Source organism: Notechis scutatus, chromosome 6, assembly GCF_049901735.1.
Source record: "Notechis scutatus isolate UNSWTSFEM ecotype Mainland chromosome 6, rNotScu1.2, whole genome shotgun sequence".
In the NCBI taxonomy this organism is placed as follows: domain Eukaryota; kingdom Metazoa; phylum Chordata; class Lepidosauria; order Squamata; family Elapidae; genus Notechis; species Notechis scutatus.
Window position 1 is genome coordinate 50,355,892 of NC_142014.1, and position 24,429 is coordinate 50,380,320.

Here is a 24,429-nt window from a genome sequence, read left to right on the forward strand (position 1 = left end):
TCTGTAACATAGTAAGAATCAAAATGTGATATTTAAGGACAGTTCACAGACGATAGTCTCAGGAAGAGCAAGCTCTTGGGTAACTTGGATGGTTTTTAGATGTAAGGACTTTTTATAGAAGATAACAACACCACCTCCTCTACAGATTTCACGATCTGATCGGTAAACATGATAGTCTCTTACTGTGGTAATGGAGTCAGGGAGAGATGCATTGAGCCATGTTTCACAGACAAATATGATGTCGAATTTAGTCATATTTAGTAAGAGGAGAAATTCAGGTATTTTATTCACAAGGCTTCTTGCATTGAGTAGCTTGCATTTAAGGCCAGTTGTAGTTGGAATTGAGGTAGTTAGGGGCGTGCATGCCTAGTTTTGAGTGATGGTGGGTTGGATGAGGTAAGGTTGGATGTGGAGTTGTGGGTTGTGTGACTTACTTTTGATACAATCAGCGCGGTAGTCAATGTAAAGATCTTTCTCTCCATTGTCTAGACGTCTTTTGAGTTCCTTGTGGAGTTCACGGGATCGGATTCTTTGCAGTATGGATAAGTCTGGTCTTGAGCTTTTTGTGGTTGGGATTGTTTTTTGCAATGGCGTTTATTATATGAATGAATATGCGTTTGCTGGACTCATTTTTGCAAACAACTCTACAAAATTTTGGGGCCACCGAGCCCTCATTGTATTTGAACTCAGAGCCATCTCTGGTTATTTCAATGATATCTTCAGGAGAGATGTTGTTGTATTTGAGTTGCTTATGATATTACGAACTTTGGTGATGTCATCTGATTCGTTGGTGACTTCAAGACCAAATAAGATGGCATTTGGACGTTTCTGATCACGTTCAATGGTGTCTCTGATGAGTAAGGAGATAACATTTGTGGAATTGTGGAATTATCAGGGTAAGATGTTTTGTTGAACTGGTTTGCTATGGCTTCTAACTTAGAAATTTGGTATAACAAAATGAGGAAGTATTATTTAATTTAAGTGTACAAAAAGAGGTATAAAATTCTTTCTGACTTGACCTGATGGACAGATTGCTTCAAATAGAACTTACTCTCTAGGTCATTCCTTTTCTGCCACAGAGCCTACCTTCTGGAGTAGGCTTCATGTAAAAATCTGTATTGCACAATGCCTCCCAGCATATAGGAAGGATGAAAACTGAGCTGTTTAGAAAATATGTAATGATTATATATAATTATTAGGAGACATTTATATAAGTATAATTATGGGTAATTTAATATACTAATATACTACCAAGTTCTTTGGGAGTGTGATGGTATATAAATAAGTACATGTTCCATTCTCTCTGTATAAGGCATTCATTATGAATTGTGGATTTATAGCTGTTTTGAGGAGACAAGCAAATGGGAAATTACATCACAGCAAGATTTTATATGCTTGGGAGAAAGGCAAAAGAAGTTCTAACTTATTAACTTATCCATCATATCTGTTCTAGTAATTCATTTACTATGGTATTGTCAATTACAAATGAGAGCTGAAAATAGATACTACCTGTTAAATGTCATAAACCATTAAATTGTTTCTTTATTAAACATGCTTTATTTTCCAGAGTTATTTCTATAATGATGACACTTTTAACTTTAACTATGCACAAGCCAAAGCTGCTACTGGTAATACTAGTGAAGCTGAGGAGGTATGTATCTGCTTCTTGAAAAGATCCCAGACAAGTTTAAAAATAGTCGCTGCTTACATTCTGTATCATAGTTTCTATATCTGACCTTTCTGAAACTTCAAGGATTTGTGCATCCTTTCTTAAAGAATGTGGAGGTTGTTGTGAATAATAGGCAATAACCTTTTAAGTATTCAATATATGCATAACCTTATGCAGAAGGTAACAATACTAGACAGCAGCAAAATGTGTTTTTTTTAATACTAGGAACTGTACTGAACCTTGTCTTGGGGTCACACTTCCATAGTATATGAAGTTAGAAAAAAACAAAAAGAGAATGTGGAAGATTGATTAATTGCTAATACAGTATAATTTATAATTAAAGATTTCTCATAATTACAGACAATATAAACAAAAAACTTACTTATTGCAATGTAATAGCAGAATCTGATATTTTATTCATGTAACATATTGAGAAATAGAAGTAAATTGTCTGCTGCTGAAATTAAAGGATCTTATGGTTGCTATTTCCCTCTTCAAATTTAATTCTATGCATGAGTTGTACAACTGCAAAAGAATACTCTGTTTTGAAGAACGGATACATACATGCATGGATGAAAACATACAGTATAAGATATGCCCCATTTGTCCTTAACCATGCCTCAATAAAAGCTCCAGAATGTTCCAAATAAAATGGCAAAAAAAGCTATTTTGAGAAATTTGCTTATTTGTTGACTCTATAAACCGCTTAGAGAGGGCTGTAAAGCACTGTGGAGTAGTATATAAGTGTAAGTGCTATTGCTATTTCTAATGAAAAAGTTATGCCCCTTGAAGCTTAGTTTTTTTAAAAAAAAGATCAACTTGAATTATCATTTGACAAAGTAAGGATTAAAGGTTAAATAATTAGTTATTTTTTCTTTTTAAATAACAATCTATATATTACGTTAGAGCAGTGGTTCCCAAACTTTTTCAGTCTACCGCCCCCTTGGTGCTACAAACTCATCCTATGTGCCCCCCACCCAGGGGTGGGATTCAAATTTCTGTGGGCGTGGCCTAATTTGAGGGTGTGGCTTGATCATGTGACTGGCTGGCATGGCTTGCTGGTCACATGACTGGGTAGGTGTGGTTTGGTGGTCATGTGACTGGGTGGGCATAGCCAGGTGACTGGCAAACAAGTGGTCCTCACTTAATGGCCGGTTGTTTAGAAAGTTTTCTAATTTATGACTGGCCTTTCCAGAGATACTTGACCTATTTTTGGAGTTTTGACAGTCATGCACACACATACACACACACACACTCCCTTCTAACCCTGCTGGAGGAGGTCATTGGACTAGAATCGGCAAAGCATCTCTGATGAGATTCTAGTAGTGAATAAAATGTAATCAGAGATGCTTTGCCGATTATTGATTTGTTTTATTTGTATCTCTTTTTTTATGTTGCTCAATTGCATTGACATGCGTGTCCCTTCTTGTGCACAACCCAGAAGCGTTTGTGATTCTTTGCAGCAAAAATTACCGACCTCTGGCTTTGCTCTATTATCTAGTAATTTTTGGGAAAGTAGAACAAAGCCAGAGTGGGAACTGAAGTTCACACAAGTTGCCAAGATTGATAAACACGGGTTAAATATATCAACCCAGCCATTCTGGTTTAGAGTTTAGCATGCTGTTTGATTCTGGCTTAGTCATGGCTAAGATCTTCCTGCTCCTTAATGCAGCTGCCCCTCTGCCCCTTCTCCAGCCCCCTGCCCCAGTTCTTTCTTTGGCATCCAATTTTGCAATGCCAACCTCCCCGGAGCAGCGATGCAGCCGACTTCACCCTCTTTGCTTCAACCCAAGGTCTACTTCCATCGGGCCAAGCAAGGGGAGGTACTCTGCACATGCTCAGAGACTCCCAACTTCAGAGAAGCATTCCGCCCATCTTTACGCTCCACCCAGGAGGAGGAAGGCATGAGGAAGCAGCCCAGACTGGCGGAGGCCGAGGGAACGATCACTTGGAAACAAAGCAAGCAAACAAGCAAGCGCAGGGCTCGGTCGGAAGAACCGGGCTGCAGAGGGAGGCTAGGTTCTAGGTCCGGGACAGCCACGTAGAACCGAACCGAGCCACGTGCCTTGGAGAGCTGTAGCTGTACCCACCTGCATCCTGCACGCAAGCCCGGCTGGCTGGAGAGGCGGACGCCGGGCGGGCGCTGTCCGCTCCCTTCTTCTCTGGGGAAGGGGGCCCTAACGCTGGACCACCCACCCCTTCCACTGCGCACCTTGGGAGGGTTTTGCTTTCGGGCCTTCTGGTGCGCCTCCGCCACTTCCACCGGAAAGGGTAGCCTGCAAGCTAAGGCGCCCCCTTTCCGCTACCTCCCACCTCTCTCTCACTCCCAGGCTTGGCAAGGCTCACCGCACGGGGGTTCTGCATTCGAGGCACCGGCTACGGAGTGATGAAACAGTCAATGGGCTGTGTAGCCGGCAGTCAGTGAGCCTGTGGGGCCGGCGCCTCGAACGTCCCCCCTTGCCTCTTAGTGCCCCCCAGCCAGCCCCCTTGCCTCTTAGTATCCCCCTAAGGCATCCCACCGCTCCCAGGGGGCGTTACCACCCACTTTGGGAACCACTGCGTTAGAGTTTTTGGAAAACAATCTAGACTCATTCCCAGACTTAGACATGTTTTGATCCAGGCTTTCTAAACTGCTAATTGTTCCCATTCAAAAGAGCCATAAATATTAGGACTATAAACTTCCTTTTTTACACCTCTGCTTGGTGTAAATCCTGGGGGTCTTTTGATAAGGCAAATTATTGAATAAATAATTATTGAATGAATTACTTTTTTTACTTAAGGGAAAACTATATTTTCATGTCTTAAACTTTTATAGCTGTTGAATCTTTAGAATGACACACCCTGATTTGATTGAGGGCATGTATTGCAGAACTACATTTAATATGAACAGAAGCTTGGTTTTCTTTGTTTCCTCTCAGATGTTCCTCCTGATTCAAAGTGAGAAAATAAAGAATGACTTTGTTTACCTCAGTTGGCTAGCACGCTGCTGTGAGTCACTCTGCTCTGTTATAAAATATGTATTGACCTAGTAATCTCATCCCTTAAATTATTTTAAATGAAATTAAGTATATGTAAATTTAATTACTTTTTAAGCTAGAAAGTTTCTTTTCTTACAAATTCTTTTAAGAACCAATTTTCCAAGGTTTAGACTTGAAATTTATGCTTTACAGATAGGCCAGTTCTTTAAGATAATTTATAGAAAATGTTGTCCCCAAAGTGCTTTTTCAAAAGGCAGTTAGGACTTTGTTTTTCTTTGAAGACATTTCGCTTCTCATCCAGGGAGCTTCTTCAATCCACTCCAAAGAGAATAATCAGGTCTCCGATAGCTTCCTGAATGTCATCAGGGTGTGAGATGTCATCCCACACTGTGGAAATATTCTAGAGAACCGGTGACTAACATATCACTAACACAGTATTCCAACTGTGTGAAGCCTTCACAGTCCAGGAAAAGGCCCAAGTGCCGCACTAGATGTGCCTTTGCAAAGAATCCTTTGGCCATAATTGCCATGGTTGTAGATAATCTATCTCCTTCAGGATCCTCTATAGTTGAAGTTCAATCGTCTTCTCAACAACCTTAAAGGGAAGAGTGGGGATAAAAATCATCATGGATTGTTGGGTCCAGCAATAACTTCTTGAGGAGGGGATAGTGTTGTTAGGTTGTATATTTTAATTGGTTTTCGAACTATTTTTATAAATTAACATCAGTAGCTATAGTCACCAGACAGAGTCACTTTATAAAAATCTTTCTATGTGTTATGTAAATAGTTATCAGTACCATATTAAGGTTTTCCAATAAGTAATTGGAATATTATTACCGTATATACTCGAGTATAAGTCGAGTTTTTCAGCCCATTTTTTGTGCTGAAAAAATCCCCCTCGACTTATACTCGAGTCAGATTCCCTCTGAAAAAAAAAATGGTGTGGAGTCGCTGCCGCCGGAGCGGCCCCAGTCCCGCCGCCGGGAAGGGAAAGGCAAGGCGCTTTTGCCTTTCCTTCCCGGCCGGGGCTGTCGGGAGTCGCTGCCACCGGCGCGACCTCAGTCCCGCCGCCTCGGGAAGGAAAGGCGAAGCGCTTTTGCCTTTCCCTTCCCGGCCGGGCTGTCTGGAGTCGCAGTCCCGCCGCCTCGGGAAGGGAAAGGCAAAGCGCTTTTGCCTTCCCTTCCGGCCGGGCTGTCTGGAGTCGCTGCCGCCGGCGCGACCTCAGTCCCGCCGCCTCGGAAGGGAAAGGCAAGCGCTTTTGCCTTTCCCTTCCCTGCCGGGCTGTCGGGAGTCGCTGCCGCCGGCGCGACCTCAGTCCCGCCGCCTCGGGAAGGAAGGCAGAAGCTTTTTGCCTGAAGGCCACGGGCTGTCGGAGTCGGCCGCGGCGCGACCTCAGTCCGCCGCCTGAAGGGAAAGGCCACGGCTTGAAGGCGCCGCTGGAGCGCTGCGCGCAGCATCGCTAGCATCGGGCGCGCCGGACGGTTCCGACCGAGCCCCGAGCGTCGTCTTTGGCGCCCGCCCAGCACCGCGGAGCTCCCTGTACCGGGAGAAGGAAAGACCCCCGGGCGGGGCAGGGAGAGGAGCTTCTCCCACCCGCCCCTCTTTCCGCGCCCACCGGTGTCCCAAGCAGGACGACCCCCGCCCGCAGTCGCCGCCGCTTGAAAGAGACGGGCCGGGGGTGGTAGAAAGGCGCCGGGCGCCTTGGAGGAGAAGGTCCCGCGCTCGCCTGTCTGCCCATGGATGTCAGCGGAGCTTTGCCGCTGCTTCGTCCGGGGTCTCTGGGCAAACACGCCCACCCGAGCGGGCTTGTCGCTCCGGCACGCAACGAGCGCTGCCCTCGGATTCCCTGTCCGGTTGCCCCCTTTTGAGGGCGATGGCTGTAAACTGTTCCCGTAGCAGCGGCTGCTCCGCTGACATCCGCGGGCAGACAGGCGAACGCGGGACCTTCTCCTCCAAGGGCGCCCGGCGCCTTTCTACCCACACCCGGCCCGTCTCTTTCAAGCGGCGGCGACTGCGGGCGGGGGTCGCCCTGCGGGGACACCGGTGGGCGCGAAAGAGGGGAGGGTGGGAGAAGCTCCTCTCCCTGCCCCGCCCGGGGGTCTCCCTTCTCCCGGTACAGGAGCTCCGGTGCTGGGCGGGCGCCAAAACGACGCTCGGGCTCGGTCGGAACCGTCCGGCACGCCCGATCCGATGCTAGCGCAGCGGCTGCGCGCAGCCGCTCCAGCGGTGGCCTTCAGCCGTGGCCTTTCCCTTCCCGAGGCAACGCGGGACTGGGCCGCTCCGGCGGCGGCGACTCCCAACGGCCCCAGCCGGGAAGGGAAAGGCAGGCGGCGGGGACTCCCAACGGCCCCAGCCGGGAAAGAAAGGCAGGCGGCGGGACTCCCAACAGCCCCAGCCGGGAAGGGAAAGGCAGGGGAAAGGCAGGCGGCGGGACTCCCAACGGCCCCAGCCGGGAAGGGAAAGGCAGGCGGCGGCGACTCCCAACAGACCCAGCCGGGAAGGGAAAGGCAGGGGGAAAGGCAGGCGGCGGGACTCCCAACGGCCCCAGCCAGGAAGGGAAAGGCAGGCGGCGGCGACTCCAACGGCCCCAGCCGGGAAGGGAAAGGCAGGCGGCAGCGACTCCAACGCTTAGCCGGGAAGGGAAAGGCAAAAGCGCTTTGCCTTTCCCTTCCCGAGGTGACGTGAGATAGTGAGATCGTTTCCCAAATTAATTATTTTTATTTTTGAAATTTACCAGTAGCTGCTGCATTTCCCACCCTCGGCTTATACTCGAGTCAATAAGTTTTCCCAGGTTTTTTGTGTAAAATTAGGTGCCTCGGCTTATATTCGGGTCGACTTATACTCGAGTATATACGGTACATTTGCTCTATTCACCTAAAAAAGCTCTATAAGCAGGACCTTAGAGGATACTGAAAACTGCATACATATGATGTTACAGAACTGCTTTGCACTGAGTTTCTCATATATAATTAAAGTATTTTATCATTAAACATTGGTATCTGTTTACACATCCTTTTAAATATTTAGAAGTAGACAACTGGAACTTCCACTAACCATAATATGTAGACTTATTCTGAAGTAGGTTTAATGCCAACATAGATATTATATATTGTATTCATAGATCAGAAAGAAGAAACTGATAGTGTAAATCAGGAAGGTAACTGACTTTATTTTCACATAAAAACTCACATGTATGATCTGTTCAAATGCTCAGTCTACTGTGCGCTCAAACTGAAACTACCCATGATAATCTAGAGCTCATTGTCATATAAAACTTTTGGGTTGGCATATATTTTTTAAAAATCGTTTTTGTAATTTTCCAGTTGACTTAATCGGTGTGGCTATGTTACTTCTCAATTCATCTGAACAATCAATGTAAAGAACAATACTGCTGAGTAATATCCTTATCCAGATCTAAACACTGTGTAGCAACATGCCTCTACTAGTTCTAACTTTCTGTTGATTGCAGATATTATGAATAAGAAACCAAGATTAGCCTGGGAACTCTACCTAAAGATGGAAACTTCAGGAGAATCCTTTAGTCTTCTGCAACTAATTGCAAATGACTGCTACAAAGTATGTTGTCTTTAATCTATTTTCCTTCACTATCTAAATCAATCCTGTAAAATTATAACTTTTTTTCTTCTCAAGCCATGTATTTTTTTTTAATAAATTGACTTCTACACTTTTCTGTTGTTAAATCCCATTTCTTACAATCAGAAGTTATATGATATAGGCCTTATAAAGCAGTTTGTTAGTTTGGAGTTTTTATGATGCAGGAAGCTGTCTCAAGAAATAAACCGTGCTGACTACTTTTCCTATGATCATACTGAGACATCTTAAGAAAGATTATTTTTGCCTTTCACTGACTAAGTCCCTTGTGCATGCACCCCGCCCGCCTCACCCATTTTTGGATTCCAGGTTGATGCAGGAGGCCTCCCAGGCCCAAACTGGGTGTGGGGGGTGCGCGCACATGCTCGGACCCCCAAAATGCAACATATGCCCTGCCCCCACGCATGCGCATGCACATCCCCACGTGCATTCCGCCCCCGCACATGTGCAGCAGAGACCTGAAAACCAACTGGTTGGTGGGAGGTGCGTGCACATGCGCAGTGGAGCTGGGCTGGGGTGATGGTAGCATGCCCACAGAGGGCTCTGTGTGCCACCTGTGGCACGTGTGGCCTGCCCTGTAAGTGTTGGTGGGAATAATCTTAGTGGTTTCCTGATTGAGCTGTTTTTATTAATAGCTTGTTTGGCAGTTCCTTGATTAGGATATTGTTTGCTTCTTGATTGTTGGTCAGATCTAAATCTTGATGTTAATCTCTCATCTGGATGCTTCTTGGTGAAGGGGCTTTTTGGGTTCTGTTCTTTCCTTTTCGCTTTTTGATTGTCTTTTTGGAATGGTATGTAGAAGTTGTTTGTGTCTGTATGCTTGTTGATGCCAGATTTGTCTGGAATTCTCTAGTGTTTTTTAGACTTGGCTTGGTCTCGGATGCTCATAGTTTCCAAGTTGAAACTATGCTTAAGTCTGTCCATGTGTTATGAAATTAAGGAGTTTTCATCATGTCATCTGACTGCTAGTTTTTCATGAACCTGCTCTGCTAGTCTTCTACTGGTCTCCTAGTTTGATAATAAAATGTCTGCAAGAAAGCAACCAAGCTCAGAGAACACCAAGAGTTCCATAGTTCAACACTGAGCTACAAATCTTGTATCAATAAATAATGTATGACATTGGAAAATATTTATTTCTTTAACTTGAAAACAAAGTCATAAATTTTATCTGGCTTTCAAATCATGAACAAGAAAAATTCAGTGTCATCATTCATTCCTCCTTTTATGTTGCTATGTATTCAAATTTTGTTTTATGCAGTGTTTCTGCCTTAAGCACGTACCTTTATCTTCTGCACAGATGGGCCAGTTTTATTATTCTGCTAAAGCTTTTGATGTCCTTGAAAGATTGGATCCTAACCCTGAATATTGGGAAGGCAAAAGAGGAGCCTGTGTTGGTATCTTCCAGATGATTGTTGCTGGCAGAGAGCCTAAGTATATACACTGAATTTCTTTCTACTACTTTGGAATACTACTCTGGCTGTTTAATATTATAGTATTGTTGGTTTGTTACTGAATACAAATGCCAATTAGAAATGCCAATTAAGGAACACAAGGCCTTTAAGCTTTGATTCCGGTAAATTGTGTATTATGAATGGAAGCCTTACCTCTATTAAAATACAGGTAGTCCTCAAGTTAAGACAAAGTTCGCTTATGACAATTCAAAGTTACAACACCTCCCAAAGTGCTTACAACCCAGTTTCAAAGTCATGTGTGTTGTAACACCGTGGTAATTATTCGCCCTTATGACCAACCAGAGAGATACTGCAACATGCCTCCTGCCTGTTTCCTCCCCATACTGCCTTACCAGGTCTCCACAGGAACTGAGCCTGCTTTGCTAGCCTACCAGGTTCCACATGCTCCTCCCTACCTTATCAGTGATTGCTCACTTACCTTGCAAAGCTCTCCAACGTTCCAGCACAGGCTTGGGCACTTGACAGAAAAGCAGCCATTTTTTTCCTCAGACGCTGGCAAAGCTGTTTTATTTAGACCTTGCATTCTTACACATGCTCATTTTTGTGCAGAGGTCAGGATAATTTGTAAGAATGCAAGATCTATCATATCCCTGCAGGCCTCATCTGGTCCTGGCCTGGGTGGCTCTTGGGGCGCTCTCTGAGCACTGCTGGATGGTTGGTTTGAATGAGCTGTTTTGGACATTGTAGTGTGAAGATGGCAGCAGCAGCTAATCAACATGGGACATTTTTTGTGCTGGTTTTGGCTAGAGGAAGAGGAGAAGGCAAGACTGCAAGGTACTTGGGCAGCCAGCTGGGGCGGCAGCAGCAGAGCTGAACCGGAGCTGCTGCACCATCACTGGGGATGCCTGAGCTCCTCACAGCAAGCCAGTTCAGTGCAGCCATAGAAACTTCACACCCACTATGCTCACTCGTCTCCTGCAGTGACTTGGGTGCTGGAGTCCAGGACACACTTCCTGGCGGTGGTGGGCAGGCACTACCACAGCTGTCTGTGTCCCTGGGAGAATCATCCTCTCGTCCCCACAGCCTTCAGATGCCTTTCTGCCCATCCGATCTCCCCCAGGACACACCCAGCAAGCGTGGGGCAGATGGTGCACCAAGCTCTCCACCTCTCCACCCGTCTCTGCAATACAGCAGCTGTTGAGGTCTGGGCAGGTTTGGCTTTCCATTATGTGATGGAGCAGATAAGGGCTACAGAGACTGAAGAGGTGGATTGGTGCACCAGCCACCCTATATTTGCCAGGCACGCCCCAGGGGAGATCAAGCAGGCAGAGAGGCACCTGTGGGTCATGGGGGTCACCAAAAGGGAGAGGATGAGTTACAGGGGGGAAATTAACCTAACAGACAGGTTATACAGTTAGGGGGAATAAAAATAAAAATGAGTAAGTTTCAAAAATTAAAATTAGCTGGTCAACAGAAAAGTCCCTGATTAAAAAAAGTGATTGCATAAAAGGCATCAGAGGAGTTAAAGAACATTCTTATGTCACATAATTTCTGGGAATAGCCATAATGTCCTTTCTCATGTACAGGTTCTTCTTAATGTTTCTAACTAGAAACATCTGTATATAATCAGCAAGATTGACATGCATTTTTAAAAAATGGTATTACTGAAGCTAAACCAAACCTAGGCTACCCTCACTATTAATCTGCCTGATGTCCCAAAAGTGTTTTTTCAAGAGGCAATTGGTCTTTCTGATTTTTCTTTGAAGATGTTTCGCTTCTCATCCAAGAAAGTCAAATGTCTTCAAAGAAAAACCAGGAAGTCCAGTTGTCTCTTGAAAAAGCACCTTTGGGACAACTGACCTGGATGACTGAGAATCTCCATAGACATTTAGACTGCCTGAGGTTAGATTTTTTGAACCTTAACTATATCTCTGATCACCAGAAGCAAATAATTCCCAGGAAAACAAACATTTCCAGACATATTTTGTGACACAATATCCCATGAATTGTATTAAAGACCAATTGTACAATTGTCAGACAAGATTATAGTGGACAAATTACCTGAACCCATTAAAAGATGTTTGTAACTACTAATAAGCATACTTCTATATGCTGCCTTGGGCTCCTACAAAAGGTGGGATATTAAATAAATGTGTGACTACAAATAAAAAGGATCTTGGACCATCCTTAAATGGTGAACCTGGATCATCCCCAAACTTTATCAATGAAAGTTTTCATCCAGACAATTTTATCTCGCAGTGACTGAAATCATACACCCATGTTGTTTCCTTTGCAACATTAGAAAGGGAGTGCTGTTGCCTTCTTCGTGATTTTTTTTTTTACTTCCCAGTTGACCAATAAGTAACCAATATGCAAATCGATATAATTTTTAATCATTACTTCCTCAATTTTCCTACTTCATGCTCCAGGCTAAGTGTAGAGTTGTTCTCATAATGCTAACCAAAAAGTAATTAAATTAAATTCTACTTTATTGTCACAGTATTAATCATAATAGATATATCTGCTCTTTTGGCAGAACTTCATCCTACATTGATGCTTTTGATATAAAATTTCTTTCTCTCTGTTCTGTATTCTAAAATTGAAAATTTTCAGAATGCAGAGCAGAGAAAGAAATTTTACATTCAAGCGCCAATATAGGGTGAAGATAGGAGAAATCAAATCAGCATCATGGATAGCCACTTACTCCTATTGAATACATAATAATTTATGAGGCAGAATTTTGGGCTTCTAGTTCCTATAAAATGTGAAATATCACTTTTTCTGATTCCTATATGAAACTTTATTTTATCCATTACATGAAATCAGAGAAATTTAGTTTCTAGCAATTGGACTGAAGAAAATACTCCAAAACATTTCAGGTGTAACATACTTAGATGTTCATAATATTGTCTGATCTATTCATTCTCTTAAAAAATCTTTATTTCTTTGCTTTTAGAGATACTCTAAGAGAGGTAATGCATCTCCTGAGAAGTACAGGCAACCCCCAGGTAGAGTACATTATACGTATAATAAAGAAGTGGGCTAAGGAGAATAGAGTTCCTGTTTAAACAGTGATCAAGCGAATGGAAGTCTGCCATCTATATTGTGCCCGGCTGGAATACTGTGTCATTTTGTAGCAATACAAAGATTATAAAAATACAAATCTATTTATTTTTACATATATTTAAATGTCTTTCATGAAAACTATACGTCATGTATTGTGAGGAGAATCTCATTTTGATTCTATTATACTTCTCCCAAATATTATTTTATGTTACTATTACTGTTGTAATATTAGTTGTACATATTAGCTTTAATCTTCACCATCTTTTCACTGTGTGACAATCAGTACTTTTTGAGACAGTTCAAAAACTTGCAAAATACTTATTTTCCCGGGTCTTATTTGGAAGCAGAATATCAAAAGAACTCTAGAATTAGATTTCAGATTTTAGTTATAAAAGTTCCTCACAAAGAATCGGAAGCTAAACATTTAAAATGGAACACAATAATAATCCGATTTTGATTATGATCTAATGGACACATGGAAAAGTATTGTAAATAAATAATGTTCCACTTTCATTTGCATAAAATATTACTGTTCATATCTTCATCTGTTTCTATATTTTTCTTTCTGATTAAATTAGGGCTGTAAACTTGTCATTCTGTGATGAAATGCATTGGGAAAGTTAAAAGTTGGTTTCAGAATATATTTAATGCCTAAGGAAAAATGTCTAAGATACAAAAGAACATTGGAAATCCATGATAGAATATATGCTTATCTACTTGTACATGTTCTATGTAAATAATATAAGTTGATGCTGTATGTTCATTACAATTTTTTTCAGTCTCTCCTGCATTTAATTCTGGAGCAAAATTCCAAAATAAATTCATTTATAAAATCACCTGTGAATTCCTTTTTATTCTTTGGGTATGCCATATGGCTAGGTTTGGGGTTTGGTTAGTTTTTAAAATTCCTTTTCTTTTTTGTATTAAACCACTCAAGGCCATTTTGGAATTAAGCAGCATATATCTTGCAAAAATAAATCCATTACATGTATTACTTTGTATAATTGGAATGATTTTACATAGTTAAACCAAGAAGCTTTGTGCCTTTCAACTTTGTCTCTGAAATTAGATATTAAAAGGGGGAAAAAAGAGCTAACTCTACCTTCTGCTTTGTCTTAGCATCTGAAATTTTTTACACTAGCTCATATTTAAGTTTTGCACTGTACTAAACAAGAACATTAACACTTTTTAGGATGGAAAGTTTCTTCGAATTGCATCTTAAAAACAAATAATGAAATACGGTGTTTGGTAATTAGTTAATGCCATGTTAAAGGAAACTGGTATTAAGATAGGAAAAAAATCATGCACCAAGGATAGAACGTTCACAACTTTTTCAGGTACTAAATGGTTTTTACGACCATCTTCACTTGCTGTAAACTACAAAAAAAATATGAACAGGAATGACTAGGCACTTGGTAGCTGCCATATTAGCGCCGCGTTCCTGAGGAAGTTAATTCTTTTCCGGAGACACACAACAGCAAAGAAAAGTGCTCATTCGGAACTCCGCGAAGACTTTAAAAGTTCGGCGTATGCATTTCCAAGGCAACTGTGGGCGGAGCCGTGTCGTCTTCAACGTGCGATCTTGGTGACGTACTAAAAAAAACCCACCTAATCTAGCACAACAATGACGTGAGCAGCGCGTCTGTGGAGGATTCTGCCTTTGCGCATGCGTGCCCTAGTAGCCTGCTTCTATTTACGTGGGGGGGCTCCAAGATGGCAGCGATGTTATCGGCAAGGAGAGGCTAGTGGGGAAGAGGGGAGGTACTCTGACCTGGTAAAGGGGGAGGGAACGGGCGGAGGAGGAGCTGGGGTTGTGGGTGGCGAGGTTGGGTCACCGAACAGGTGGGAAGGGGGGTGGGGGGGGGTTGGATGATGGCGGAGCCGCGTCGGGTGCCGTTCATTAGTCTGTCACCCGTGAGGCGACGAGAAGGTGAGTCTCCGGTGCTAGAGCGAGAGACTGGAGGGGCCCGCGAGGCAGAGCAGCCATTAGCGCGTGAGGGCCTGCAACTACCAGATCAGCAGGAGCACCACCATCACCACCACCCCTATGATAACAGTCGGTTAGAGCCGCCATCGCAACCCTTTGAATCTTGTCCTCGGCCAGAGTCTCATCCTGTGTCATTACCGCGGGAGATCAGTCGGCCTGAGCTGACACCAAAGCCACCTCAGCCGCCACCCCACCGAGAGTCCCCAAGGCCAGAACCACCGCCGCCGCCTCATCAGCAGCTAAATCAAGAGAACAACCGACAGGAATCATCGCCGCCGCCGCCACCACTGGATCAGACGGTTCGCTTTGAGTTGATCTTGAAAGATCCCACGGAGGAGAGCTGCGTGGAGTTCAGCTATCCCGAGTTGCTCTGGAGTGGCAAGGCCCGGGTACTAGACCTGCAAACACTCGCTCTTCTCTATCTACCCTTTCTGCCTTCTGTTCTGTCAATTTTGTCCTATATGGTTCTGTTAGCATAGTCCTTAGCTTGAGTGCTGGAGGAGGAAGAGGGAGAGGGGTATAATGAGAAAGTAAGGGGGTTTAGCATTAGAAAAAAACCCTGTCAGGATGGATATAAGACCAAATTGCTACTCTGATTCAGTCAAAAGATGGTGAACCTATAAGAGCTGGATTTTCTACTGGTCTTTGAAGACCATTTGATACAAAAAGAGCCCAAAGCAAGTAAATATACCTGCGCCAGAAATATTTTGTTATAGTAAATTAGTTTTTTGGTTATGAATAAGCATAAACCTGTGGTTTTCATTTGCAGTGTTCTGTCAATAAATCATTACAAGTACTGTTATGCCTGAGCATAGTTTAAACGTTGTAGAGATTTGAAGATTTATAAAGCAGTGGTGTAAAGGCAAGCAAAAATGGGCATTTGTTTTTTACAAATTCAGGATATTGGGAAAACTAGCTTGTTGATGTTTTAAATAGTTTGAGTAAATTTGTGAGAATGCTTTGTTTGTAAGTAGCCATTAGGATGAAGACCTGAGGGTTCAGGTTAAAAAATCAATCTATATTGAGATTGGTTATAACTATTATGTAAATTGGTAAGTTATTAAAATCTTTTAGATATTTTTTCTTTAGATCTCAGTATCTTGAATCTGTTGTATAACTTTTGAATGTGATATTAAAAGATATTTGCAGGAGATTGGGGAACATTAAAGACCAGTAAAATGTTTCTTTGAAATAAGAGAGAGAATCTGATGTTAGTAATAAAAGAAGCACTATGTATTAATGAAACTGTTAGATATCCATTCAGTCTTCATAAAATATTTTTATTATGTTCCCTTTTAATATATGAAAATAGAGGTGGATATCTAAATTACTTTAATCTTAGATTATCACAGTAGTAAGCCTGTACTACTGCTTTGTTTAGTCCATATTGAGAAATTTTAGCACCCTAAATATTGGTGATATTTAGATTGCTAAATTTAGGGATATACATCTAAATATTGTTGGATTGCATTTCACATTGGCTCTTACTTTTGGGCAATTTAGGGCATTGGGAGATGGATTTAACCACTCTAGGCTATGTTGCCCATTTTCAACTGAAATTGATGGTTACAGTAAAGTTATAAGGTACTCTAATTATTTCAGTGACTATTTGCATTATTTAAATATTTTTTGCCTACTTATAGTGAGTATTTCCTACTTTTGATCACATTTTGGTGAATTTAGCCCCAATAATGCATTTAGAAATGTTGGTGCAGCCTAATTCATAGCAACCGAGGCCTTATGCAGTGTTTTTGTTATTGTTTTGAGAAATGGGCCATCTCTATTTGTAACCCACAGTCCCTTTTATGTTGCTAAGAATCTAAAGTTAATTGAAATATTCTAAATTATTTTTTCACTTACAGGGAAGTTTACTATGTAAACAAAGTGATATATTATTTTACTATTTGTGGATTAAAAATAGACCATTGCAAAAAGATGTCATTGAATTACTGACAATTATTTTTAAGTGTTGACAAGATCTGATCTGTAGCAATTTCTACTATACTACATAATAATACTCAATACTATTATCAAAATTAACACTATACTTAATATTTATCATTAGGAAATAACTTTCTCTGTGGTTTTTTTAAGCAATCTGTTTCTCTTTGTATGTTGTTGGTTGGTATTAAGAATTCTACCAATTGTCCCTCATCCTTCTTCTGCTGTTATAACATGAAATGTAGTACAGATAGTCCTCAACTTATGGCCACAATTGAGCCAAAATTTATGTTGCTAAGTGAGACATTTGTTAAGTGAGTTGTGCCCCATTTTATGACCTTTCTTTCCAGAGTTAAATGTATTATTGCAGTTGTTAAGTTAGTAACACAGTTGTTAAAAGACTCTGGTTTCTCCATCGACTTGGCTTGTCAGAAGGTTCCAAAAGAAATCACAACCCCGGGACACTGCTACTGTCACAAATATGAGTCAGTTGCCAAGGATGTTAATTTTGTTCACATGACCATGAAGTTACAGCAACATTCATGAGTGTGAAAAATGGTCGTAAGTCCCTTTTTGTAAATGTCGTTATAACTTTGAACAGTCACCAAATGAACTATTGTAAGTCAAGGATTACCCATATCCTCTTTTGCTATATATTTTTCTTTTTCTTTTTGTTGCTATAATTTATCCTTTTCTACATGGAATTGTTCTTAGAGTACTGCAGGCCAACATTAAGTTCATAGTAATTTGGATGTTTTGCTTGAAGGTATATTTCATTATTGTGAGAGTTGTATTAAAAGGGATCAAAATAAAAGCAAGTAATGATAATATCTGAATGCAAATATTCCCATAATTATTCAAATCACATTTTGCAGAATTGTTAGTCTCATATATCTAATATTATCCCAGGTTTAAGACTTCATCCTGGGATAATAGGTGAAATAGTCAACAAATGAAAAACCTAGGTGAATACAAAAAAAATGGTACATAAGTAATAGTGTATCCCTAAGTATAATTTTATCCAAGTGCATTTTGTTCTTATGCTGTTCTATCTATTTGGGAAGGTGAGACTACTGAACTTTTGTAAAGCAATAGACATCCAAATACCATACTATTAATACTACTATTACTAGTTCAGAAGAAGAGTTCAGTTAGTTTCATGCTTGTGGAATTGATTCATGTGGAAGTTCCAAATCTGTATTTTTCTTTCTTTTCTCACATAACAAAAAATGACAGTTTGATTACCATGAATGTAAATATTTAAACATATTTTTTATATCTATATATTGTTTTATATTAGGAAGGGTAAGATAGTTATTTTATTTTAAGGTTTAAAAAGTCTTATTTGGTTTAAATAAGATAATTTATAGTATCTTTAATTGCATGGCTGGGCAACCTGAATCCTCAAAGCTGCTTGTGGTCCAGAAATCTTTTGCTGCTCTTAGAGTCCATACATTTTCACAGAGATAAAAGATGAACATGAAATAATATGATTAAAGAAAAGAATACGATAAGACAGTAGAAAAGCCATAGATTAGTGATTTATGTGAGTCAAATGTGACTGGATTCATATAGTAAACCATGGTTTAAGGAGCAGTAAATTAATTTAAAGCCAATATTAAATTATTGGTAGTTTAGTACAATTTGTAAATAGCCATAGGGCCATAGGGCTTATTTTTTCTACTTTGATGAGAAAGCAATTAAAAGAGATGGTAAGCAACATCTAGTCATAACATAGTCACTGATCCTCAAGATTGATTCTGATTCAATAGATCATTGTTAAACACTCTTTAACAGTTTAATGATTGACTACAGCCACTGAATTTACATTTATGTGCTTGGACAATGAGAAGGGCACATCCATTCTTTGAAGTACGGTTATATTCTGTTTAAAACAATTCAGCTGTGGATTAATCTGGCTTGTTTCAACAAATAAGGTTTTAATATATTAAACTATGATAAAGATAACTATCATAGTTTAGCATACTTAGCATAGATAATTACATTTGGAGTACTGCGTCCAGTTCTGGAGACCTCACTTAAAAAAGGTATTGATAAGATTGAACAAGTCCAGAGATGGGCAATAAAAATGGTGCAAGATCTGAGGGGGGGAAAAAGAGATTGGAGGAACTGAAGGGAAAGGGGGGACATGAGGGGGGACATGATTGAAACCTTTAAATATATTAAGGTTGTAAATAAGGTTCTAGAAGGCAGTATTTTCAATATTAAAAAAGCAATATGGGGGCATAGCCTTAAACAGGCAGAAGGCAAGTTCACAAGTAATATTAAAAGTATTAATTCACAGAAAAGAGTAGTGAAAGGTTGGTGCCAACTTTCTGTGGAGGTAGTGGGTCAATTAACAGTAACTGAGTTTAAACATTCTTGGGATAAACATGTCCATCATCCAACAAAAATTAAAAAAAAAGTAATTAAAAAATCTCAAAGGGCAGACTTGGACCAATAGATCTTTTTTTGCAATCGGGTTTCTATGTTTCTAAATAGAAGTGAGAAATAGTTGCTTTGTATCCATATCTAGTGGAAAAACTCAGTACCTTTCTAACAATATAACAGCCCAAGGCCCAATCTAGCATTTTGTTTCTGGTAATGGCAAACCAGATCTTTCTATGATGAAAGGCAGAAAATACAAATGTATGTGTCTCCTACCTTGATCTAACATGTAGTATTTGGAGGTATAAAAGTTCCAATGTAGAAATAAGAGTAATGGTTATCCTTGATGGCCTAATCTTTCAATGGTACTTTGATATAACCTCTGAACTGCCTGATTATGTTTTAGATTAAAAATCACTAAATTATGTTGGGTCTTGATTGATTTAATATGATAATGAAGATGTATTATAACCCATAGCCATGTTTTGTTGCTATCCAGTTGCTTCTTTTTGTGAGGTGTGAATAAAAAAATAAGATCAAGATAAAATACAACATTGAGCTACAAAATTTCTAGTGGTGGTTCTGTTTCTTTAAAAAGAAGCAGCAGCTAGGGAAGGATTAACTTTTCTATTCTGCATGATTACTACTACTACATCTGTAAAATTGGAAACAATGAACAGAACTGTGGTTCTGTTTCCTTTTAAATTAAGGCGATTGAAACAGACATTTGGAGACATGAGAAGAAAGGATACAATTTTGACAGCAATTTGTGGTAATCTACTGTATCCCACATGAATAATTTCATGTTTTGGGGCAGTGGATAAGTCAGTCATGTACTAATCTAAAGAAGTAAAAACTTACATCTCTTATGATGCCAGTTTAGCTTCATTCAGCTACATCTCTAGTTGTCCTTGCTATACCACATTAGTTGATCTCTTTGCAATAACATCCAGTGATAAATAGAAGAGATTAGCCAAAGAATCTATTTTGCCCATAATATTTTGTGAATATAATTTAATTTACTGAATTTAGCAACATTTAGAAGTAATCTTTCTTTAATGTAGTTTCATGCAATTAGATCAGAAGTAATTGTGATGCTTTTTATTTAAAAATACTTTATATAACCTCCAATAGTTTTGTAGCCATTTTTTTTGCATGGCTCTTGCCTGGATAAAAGCAATATTTGAAATGTCATGTAAGAAGTAAGAATGCCAATTTAAGTATTTCAGAATCATTTAGTGTGCTGCAGGAGGTACAACAGGAAGGCAATACATTGTAGTGTGATCACAATTTTCCACTGCCATCAGCCAAGTATTGAATTTATTCTGTCATAATGAGAAATAACCTATATCTCAATTTACAACAGTTCATTTAGCGACTTAGTCTTCAAAGTTGCAACATCACTAAAAAGTGACATGACCATTTTTTATTACCATTGCAGTATTCCCATGATCACATGATCAAAATTCAGATGCTTGGCAACTGACTCATATTTATGACAGCTGCAGTGGCTGGGGTCATGTGATCACTTTTCATGACCTTCTGACAAGCAAAATCAAAGAGGAAGCCAGATTCCCTTAAAGTTGTGTTATTAACTTAGGGATTCAACTATAGCAAGAAAGATCTAAAATGGGGCAAAACTCACTTAACTAATATCTCGGTTAGCAACACAGATTTGGGTTCATTTGTGGTCATAAGTCTAGAGCTACCTGTATTTGTTTAAAACAATTCTAATTTCTATAATTGAGATTAATATTAATCTGTTAATCTGGAATACATCATTTAAATGATTGGATTATATTCTGAAGTAATGTTTGAGTACAGAAGAAAAACTTAATAATTTTTAGATCTCAAATTTTATTTTCTGTGACTGTTTCTTAAACTTTTTATTTTCAGGATTCCTTCCCACTTTTAAAAATTATTCAAAATCCCAAAGGAGCTTTTGTTCATATTGGTTATTTTTATCAATACTTTCTGTATTAAAAATTAAAATTGACACAATCATAGAATATTTATTTATTGGATATGTAAAAGTAACAATATTAAACCTATTAGATATTATCACAAATAAAATCAAGGAAAACCCTATATATTTTTTACAAAAAATGAAAAGAATATTGTTTTTAATTTTGTAAATATCTTCAATATCTGCCAAATAATTTTGGTTTTCCATGGATCACATTTTAAATACTGCTCTATAAAAACACTTATTGATGATCTCAGAGTTTGTAAAGTTGTAGTTTAGTCTTCACTTACGTTATTTAGTAATAACATATTTAATATATCTGGGGTTTTTAAATATTCTATCTTAAGTTGGTAAAAGCATTACATTTTGCTAAGTCCTTTTACAGATAGTTTAAAGCAATGGTGAACCTTTTTTAACTGAATCATAAGCTTTGAATGGTACGAAATGGGACTATGATTAAGAACAAATGCATTTATTAAATTCAGTTAATATTATTCCCTATATGTTGAATAATTTTCCCAGTCTCTTGCATTAAAATTGCAGTATGGCTTTAACAGTTGGGGTTTAGGGCACCATATTTAGTATTAGGGTCACAGATTGTATATCATTGATTAATATGTCTTACTGATTCCAAAAGGGTTTATTTTAAATTGAGCTGCTTAGTTTAGTACTGATGCATTAGATATTAAACTATACTTGTTAAGGATTCTGTTTGCTTTTCCATTTAAAGTTGGAGACATAGATAATCCCTCATGTATTGCATATTTAAATATTAAAAGTGATTGGTTTCTTGTTTTCTCTCATCAGAAAAAATCACTCATTGAAGACCCATTTGATAATGAAGAGCATGAAAGGCATGAAGTGGAAATGCTGGCTAAGAAATTTGAAACAAAATATGTGAGCAAATATGTAGAAATTGTTGCTATTACAGGCATGAATCCTGATAATTTTTAGTTGCTTCTAACATTGGTTTAAGTAAATTTAGCTTTTTAAAGAATTTTGTTTTAATCATGATAGCACATCCACTGTCTTTGCTGTCTAATCATTCTGGTTTTATTCATTTCCCCCAGAAGGCTCTCCTGAAGGAAAAATAATCTGTTATGTCTAAACCCAATTGCTGATTTTTTCTTAAAATGGCCTAAGCTAATTTCAGTTTCTGCATTCAGTCTTAATAGAACATAGACCTGGGCCCTCTGGTCAAATGTAGGTCTTAATTTATTTCTCATGGTGAGATCCTTGCTATCTTATTTGCCAGAGAAACCAAGCAGAAAAGATTGGTGAACTTTTGATTTTCCTGTTATCCTATAATGCTTATCTGCTTTATTTTTGTGTGTGTGGGATTCCCCCCACCCCTCTAAGGTATCAATCTTATTTCGTAGGGTGGAAAGATCCACAAACATCGGAAGGACCGAGCTCAAGATCTGATAGATATGGGTTCTGGTTATGATGTAAATGATCCTTTCATTGATAATTCAGAAGCTGTAAGTAAATCTTATGCACATATTGTATCTACCTCTGAGAGCTAAAATTAAAATGTACAGTGGTATCTCAGTAGTCATTAATTGGTTCTGGGAGGCGCAATGAGTACCAAAAATGATGCATACCAAACATACTTTTCCTATAAAGGAATAATGTAGTGAGTCACCAGACAGCTGACACTGACAAGTCTAGCTTGTGCATTGAGTACCAAACAAACGATGGGTACTGGGACAAAATGTTAGGTTCCAAATGCATTGAGTCCCAAATTCTATGAGTTTCAAAGCAATTGAGTACCAAGGTACCACTGTATATCTGATATTCTGAGGTGATTTCATTCAGACATTAGGCTTTCTTTTTTCAGCTTAGAGATAGGACTACATCAAGTATTTTTGGATGATTATTTAAAGCTGTGTAATTTAAGACATTGCACTATTTACATTTGGACCCAGCATTAGGTATAGGATGGTGGAATAGTCTGGGAGTAGAATCAGGAAATGCTGCATTTGCTTTGTAAATACTTTTAATTTCAGTGCATGATTGATTGACTAACAACAATTGTGTTTTAATATTTTAGTTGATGTGATTTTTGTACTTCATCTAGTATTAAACAGTGAAAAAAGGAGTATATTTTATAATTTATAATTCAGATAACTCTTAAATTTGTTGGGGAAGCAGCATTAAAAGATGTTAAACTATAAAACAACTTATTTGATTAGCCAAAGACAGATGTCTTATACTACAATCAGCAAGATTATGTTCTCTGTAGCATAGTACACTTCATACTACTAGATGTTCATCTTTATAATACCAGTGAGATACCCCCACACCCACATACACAAACATACTTTTGCTACATCTCAAAACTTACCTAAAAAGGACAAAAATAAGGACAAAATTGCATATATTTAAATTATGTTACAAAGCTAATGTGATTATATTTGTCCACGTCCTAGTATTAATCAGTAAATGGTAGGCATTAGGAATAAATTTCAATATCATTTAAGAATTATTCTTGAAATTTCATTTTTGAAACAATATTTTCAGATACCAATTTTAGCATTAGTTAATGTCAGCACTGAAAGCCTCCTAAATGCTGTTTAGATTAATTTATAAAATATAAAAAACAAAAAAAGATATACCATATATTTTTCTATGTTGTAAATCTTTACACACTTTGATATTATTGTATTTTGAGGGTTGATACAGCACTGAATTAGAAAATCATTGCAGTAGTATATGCTTCATGTTTTTACACTAATCAGAGTTCTGACATATTCATACTAGCCTTTTGTTTAATTGCAATAAAACAACTACATTGTTTTATTGAATACATATTAGTAATCTAATTTTTAAATCTTTTATATTCTTTGTAGTATGATGAATTAGTTCCTGCATCCCTGACTACTATATATGGAGGCTTCTACATTAATACTGGAATTCTGCAATTCCGCCAAGCATCTGATTCTGAAGAGGAGGATTTTACAGGAAGCAGAAAGCATAAACCATCTAAGGTGAATAGACTCAGGGGTGTACTTTAGGTTTTCAAATTCAACCCTCTGCTCAGTGGAGGAATCCAAATGATACCTTTTCAGTTGTAGGTGCTATTAATTTTTTTAATATCAAAATTTTGCTTTTATTTATTCAGTACATTTATTTGCCAAGAGTCAATGTGACCCTTAGCTACTTACAATCGGCTTACAACCACAATTGAGTCCAAAATTTATGTTAAGAGAAACATTTGTTAAGTGAATTTTGCCCCATTTCTGACCTTTCTTGCCTCAGTTGTTAAGTGAACCACTGCATTTGATAAGTTGATAAGTGAATCTGGTTTCTCCATTGACTTTGCATGTCAGAAGGTCACAAAAGGTGATCACATGATCTTGGGATACAGCAATGGTCATAAGTATGAACTAGTGGCCAACTAGTGGCAT

The 24,429-nt window shown here is 39.1% G+C and overlaps 2 protein-coding genes across 4 annotated transcripts in view; both read left to right on the forward strand.

Annotated features, from left to right (window-relative positions):
• IFT56 (intraflagellar transport 56) overlaps positions 1 to 13,570 on the forward strand; it is a 32,140-nt gene extending 18,570 nt beyond the window's left edge. For all 3 annotated transcript variants that reach the window (XM_087968206.1, XM_087968207.1, XM_026694654.2), the window contains exons 14-18: positions 1,568 to 1,651; positions 4,588 to 4,657; positions 8,117 to 8,223; positions 9,557 to 9,690; positions 12,628 to 13,570. In XM_087968206.1, the coding sequence (XP_087824332.1) occupies positions 1,568 to 1,651; positions 4,588 to 4,657; positions 8,117 to 8,223; positions 9,557 to 9,690; positions 12,628 to 12,739 (507 nt within the window). In that variant the 3' untranslated portion in view covers positions 12,740 to 13,570. The remainder of the gene's footprint in view (positions 1 to 1,567; positions 1,652 to 4,587; positions 4,658 to 8,116; positions 8,224 to 9,556; positions 9,691 to 12,627) is intronic.
• Positions 13,571 to 14,422: 852 nt separating this feature from the next.
• The window catches only part of UBN2 (ubinuclein 2), a 64,023-nt gene continuing 54,016 nt past the window's right edge, over positions 14,423 to 24,429 (forward strand). Inside the window, exons 1-4 of the mRNA XM_026694673.2 lie at positions 14,423 to 15,113; positions 21,827 to 21,916; positions 22,399 to 22,500; positions 23,872 to 24,009. Of these exons, the coding sequence (XP_026550458.2) occupies positions 14,607 to 15,113; positions 21,827 to 21,916; positions 22,399 to 22,500; positions 23,872 to 24,009 (837 nt within the window). The 5' untranslated portion in view covers positions 14,423 to 14,606. The remainder of the gene's footprint in view (positions 15,114 to 21,826; positions 21,917 to 22,398; positions 22,501 to 23,871; positions 24,010 to 24,429) is intronic.